The sequence below is a fragment of the Rattus norvegicus genome, chromosome 10, assembly GCF_021556685.1.
Source record: "Rattus norvegicus strain SHRSP/BbbUtx chromosome 10, alternate assembly SHRSP_T2T, whole genome shotgun sequence".
Classification (NCBI taxonomy): domain Eukaryota; kingdom Metazoa; phylum Chordata; class Mammalia; order Rodentia; family Muridae; genus Rattus; species Rattus norvegicus.
Genome location: NC_141543.1, coordinates 80,913,636 through 80,918,881, shown reverse-complemented (window position 1 = coordinate 80,918,881; position 5,246 = coordinate 80,913,636). Strand labels below are relative to the sequence as shown.

The following is a 5,246-nucleotide window of genomic DNA, read 5'->3' as shown; positions in this document are numbered from 1 at the left end:
ACCCTGTAGGAATCCTGGCAGAGCACCCACAATGCTTTCCCAACTTCGCTGTTTGGGTCTCCCTCCTCCCCCCCATTAGGCAGCAAAGGTCAGAGGGTAGAGGCTGATGGCACATTTTGAACTCCACACAGACCCTCATGGGAAGAAAGGTTCCGTAAATCGCCAAGCAGACATGTAAGGGAGAGGAGGTGTGATACTCGAATGTATGACGGAGATAATGATGTAAGCTTGTAGAAACAGATGAATGAATGAGCAGGAGAAAAAACTTTATTAGTCAACAACAAACAAAGGAGCAAGAGCATAGTGGGCACACTTTGGGGGATTAAAATAAAAAGCTCTAAGATCTCAGGTTGTTTATCAATGATTTGCAATGTTTATATTATATCAAGTCAGCTTTTGAGACTAGCTGGTAAAACTTCCTGTGTCTGTGTATGTATGCATGCATGTATGGGTATGCATGCATGTGTATGTGCATAGATAGCTTCTTCTATTGCTCTCTATTTTATTGTTTGAGACAGGATCTCTCACTGAGACTGAACCTGGAGCTCACTGATTCGGCTAGAGAAGGTGGTCACGTCCCAGGGATCCGCCTGCCTCTGAGGTTGCAGGCCCATGGTACCACCACACCCAACCTTCACATCAGTACACAGATCCTCATGTTCTTGTAGGAAGGGCTTTTCTGAATGAGCTCTCTCCAGTCACCAGAGATGAAACTTTCTGATGAGAGGGTACACACAGAAACAAGGCCGACATTCATGGGAGCAGGACTAAGTGTTAAACATTACCTCAAGTAGTTTTAGTGAAGTGATTCATTGGAAACTGAAATTTTCAGGTGACCTTATCCCTAGACCTGAGGTATGCAGAGGTTGGTCAATCCAGCCTTGGCCACACAGCTTGTATTGGAAGAGAAATTGCGTGTGATAATACCCTGAAGTCTGTGAGTGTGTGAGTCCTCAAAATAATGAAGTTGTACAGACGAGCTAGTTTCATTATTTATTAAACACCCACCCTGTCTTTTAAACCTTATGTGAAGTTCACCCCTACTGGCTTGAAGGTTCCAAAGCATCCTGGCTGAGATCTTGTATTTGGAGAACACAGTTGAAGACCATATGGGGTATCTTACCTTAAACAGTTGTTTTATTCACAAGGAGAGCAGCCAGCAGGGCAGATAGTAAGACAGAGCCTCCATTTCCTCAGCCAATCAGGACGTGCGCCTGGGAAGAGCAGGAGCCACAACAGGGACAGTTGTTTTCTGCTACATTTGTTGGTCTCTTCTCGGCATCCCTTCTGTAGTCTCACACCACCGTGCTTTTCTTCCCTATCGGAGCAGGATCCTTAAAGTGAAGGCTGGGTCCCCTTGCCCAGTGGGATCCATGAGCACTGTGCTGCGTCACCACCACTCGGATGGAAGGCTGGGCTTTCAGTGTGCTCTCCGGCGCACATTCCTTACTGGGATCTTTGCCTCGGCAGTCATACAGCACGCAGGAGATGAGGAACACCAAGAGCAAGATGACGTAGCTTGCAACAAGGATGATGAGGTTCAAGGTGACAGGGTCGATCTCCAGGTAGAACTCCATCACCTCTCCCGCAGTGGGGAAGTGCGTCTAGAGAAAGGCATTTGGGGTCGGTTTGGGCATCGCAGGGAGTAAATAGAAGGGCTACATGGACTCTGGAATAAAAATACAATAATCTCCACTGCTCCAGGAAACCTCGGGGATTAGAGCTGCTCGGTTTAATAACTTAAGCTCTTTCTGTTAATACCACAGCCACTGACGCTGGAGAGAGGAGTGTGGGAGGGAGATGGAGAGGAAATGGGGAGGAAGACAGAGAGGGGTAGGGGGAGAAGAGGAGGGGAAGGAGGGAGAAGGGGAGAGGGAGAGGAGGGAAGAAGAAAAGGAGGGGAAGGAAGGAGAGAGAGAGAGAGAGAGAGAGAGAGAGAGAGAGAGAGAGAGAGAGAGAGAGAGAGAGAGCGATTGAGCAAAACAGCTGCCAATGAGTGCACAGTTGCAAACCTGGATTACCCCGAAAGCTGTGAAGTATGTAGCATTGCTGGCCTTCGTCTCATGGAAGCTTAATGTTAGTTAGGGAATGATTTGGGCTACCAGGCCTTTGGGATTTGGATCAGCACTTTCTTTTTCAAATCAGGAGGGAAGTACTAGTACCCAATAGGTAGATTCAAACTGTGGTGGTTTGAATAAGAATGGTCCCTGTGTTTGAACACTTGGTCTCCATTTGGTAGAACTGTTTGGGAAGGATTGGGGGAGGGGTGTAGGCTTGTAGGAAGAGGTGAACCACTGTTTTGAAGTTTCAAAAGAGTCAAGATATTCCAAGTGTGCCTCTGTCTACCTCTTGCTTGTGGCTCAGGCTGTGACTTTTACCTGTCCCAGCTGCCATAGTGCTTCCTGGTGCTGACACATCACCATCATGGACTCTGATCCCCGGAAACCGTTAGCTCAATTAAATACCGTGTTTTATAATCTGTCACAGTCATGGTGTTTGCCCCAGCAATGGAAAAGGGATTTAGATAGTCACCATCCTTCATTTTTTTTTTCTTTTCACTCGTCAATCTAAATATCCTTCTCAAGCACCTCCTACGTTTCCTGGGCTTCATGAATGGAATTGCTTCACTGATGCAGTAAAAGGTAAGATAGCTCTGCAGAGAAAACAGATATCAAACAGTTCATCGCACAAAGCGCCATTTTAGGGTGATGGGGGTGGGCTGGAGTCATGGCTCAGCAGGTTAGAGCACTCGTTGCTCTTGAAGAAGAGCTGAGTTCAGTTCCCAACACCCATGCTGAGTTACTCACAATTGCCTGCAATGGAAGCTTAGGGAGATCTAGTGTCTCTGGTTCTGAGTGAGCTTGTAATAGTGTGTGCATTTTCACACACAGGCGTGCGCATGTATACATAATTCAAAATAAAATAAGGCTTAAAATTTAAAAGATGGAGGTTAGGAATAAATTTGTATGTGGATTAGAATAGTTTATCCTTTTATTTATAACCTTTTCCTACTTCACTTGTAGTCCTGCTCCATAGTGCTGAAAGACCCAGCTTCCTTTCCTTATGACTGATATAGATGAGCAAAACTCTGCCTAGGATGCTCGGCTGTTAGCATTTTGAAATTACTTGTACTGGGCTCCTGTAACAGCAAATCTTCATTATTAACCTGACTGGATTTAGAATCACCCAGTTGATTAGTGAAGCACATCTAGGGGTGTGTCTATAAGAACACTTCCAGAAAAGATTAACCCGGGAAGGAGAGCTACATTGACTATGGGTGGCATCACCCGACAGACTCGTGGTCTGGACAGAGGATAAGCAGAAAGGAACCCAATGTTAGCATTTCACCATTCTCTGCTTCCTGGACCACACCATGAACTTCTCTGCTCTGCTACATCTTCTTTGCCACGATTCACTGAACCCTTCAAATCCACCAGCCAAAACGAGTCCTTCTCTAAGTTGCTTCTGCGAGGCATTTGGGTACTATGATAGGTAGCTAATCACTACCTTCCCACAATTTATTTCCTTTCCTTGGTTTTTGTATGTGTGTATTTTTGGTCACACAGGGCTTCAGTGGCCATTTCCCCAATGATAATGGTGGTCTTTTGATGCTCCTACTTAAAGGCCGATGCATCCAGAGGTTGAGGTCGGCACGTTTCTTTTGCTTTGTTTTGATTTAGCATTATTAAGCTCTAGTAAGCAGCTTTCTGCAGCACCCATTTGTGAAGACTTCTGTCGGAACCCGAGGATTCCACAATGCTCGAGAGTAGTGCTTCTCAACCTCTGGGTCATGACCCCATTGGCCGGATATCAGATATTCTACATATCAGATATTTGCATTGCGATTCACAACCGTAGCAAAAATTACAGTTATGAAGTGGCAACATAAATAATTTTAGGATCGGGGGTCACCACAACATGAGGGTCATAGCATTAGGAAGGGTGAGAACCACCGCTTTAGAAAGTCACTCAATCTTTAGCAGATCTTTTTCCAAATAAAATGCTCTATGACTTCGTGGTCCTAGAGTCAGGAAGAGTGCTTCTCATATGGTGTAAGTTTCGGGACATCCTTCTTGGACTCTGTCGAGCTTCTTATTAACGCAGATGCTTGTATCATACCCAGGTTGATCTGGTGAAGATCTTTGAGATTTGAGTCTTGGAGTGTGCATGGATAATTTTGCTAGGTAAATATTTGGAGTCTTTGTTGAAAGCAAAGTCTATGGCCATATTGCTCTGAATGTGCCCAGTGTCATCTAGTCTTGGAAGCCAACCAGGGTTGGTCTGGTTAGAGTTCAGATGAGAGAATAAGAAAGCAGAAGGTGAGGGAACTGCTCAAAGGGACCTTGAACATCAGCCAAGAGATACCCCCAGGATGTGTTCAATACACAGTTCAACAACTGTTCAATAGATTCAGAGAATTAATTTTGTCAAGAGGAAGTCCTTTTCCTGGCAACAATTCCCATTTACCAAGCTCCTAGGAGACAGGTGTTAAAAATAGAGTGCCAATATATTGAGCTCCTGTGGCTCACTGTGGAAGGACCGTGGCTTGGCTTCCTCCTGAAGGCAGATCTTTAGGAAAATCCATTTGCAATCAGGAAGTTTCTTGGTGAATACAGGACTCCAATAAGTGGGATTGTTTTGTGTCTGTCAATCACAGGCAATGTCTTAGGCCAAGACCAGGCTTTAAAAGGCTGCAGTCTACACCAGAACCTCACCTTCTTTACCCACACTGAACTCTAGTTTCTTAACTTCCGTAGTGAACTTGCACCTCCAAGGCCCTGGTGTCTCCACGGAACAATCTGGGGCACTTTGACACCTTGAAGCAGATACACAAACAATTGTGAAAACTGAGTGTGAAAGAGGACTCCTTGTACTAGGGTCCATATTAAATCAAAGTATGTGTGGCTCCTTTGCTCTTATAAGTGGGGTTGCCCCAGAGCTTCCAGGTTCCTTTAGTGATAACCCCAAGTCATGATGGTTAATCTGGCCTGGCTTCTCTTCGTCCATCATTGCAATTGTGCCAACGTTTCTCTTGGTGTCCTATTAATATTTGAATTAAGATTATTGATTACTGCTCTTGGCCTCAGGTTTTTAGTACCACCAGCATAGAGTTTTGTTCCTGTTGTTACTGCCGAGTGACTGCTCTGTCTCTGCTTAAACTTCATTCTATGACCAGCCTTCCCCTCGTAGGTCTGCTTCTTGTAATGTCCAGGGTGAAATGAAGCCTCTCTCTTTTACCTAATCAA

General features: G+C 45.1%; 1 protein-coding gene across 1 annotated transcript; it reads right to left on the bottom strand.

Annotated features, from left to right (window-relative positions):
- Positions 1-1,123: 1,123 nt before the first annotated feature.
- On the bottom strand, positions 1,124-1,669 carry Smim36 (small integral membrane protein 36). The gene is given in 1 exon segment (NM_001447385.1): positions 1,124-1,669. A coding segment is annotated over 1 exon segment (282 nt). The 5' UTR covers positions 1,578-1,669; the 3' UTR covers positions 1,124-1,295.
- Between the last annotated feature and the right edge of the window lie 3,577 nt (positions 1,670-5,246).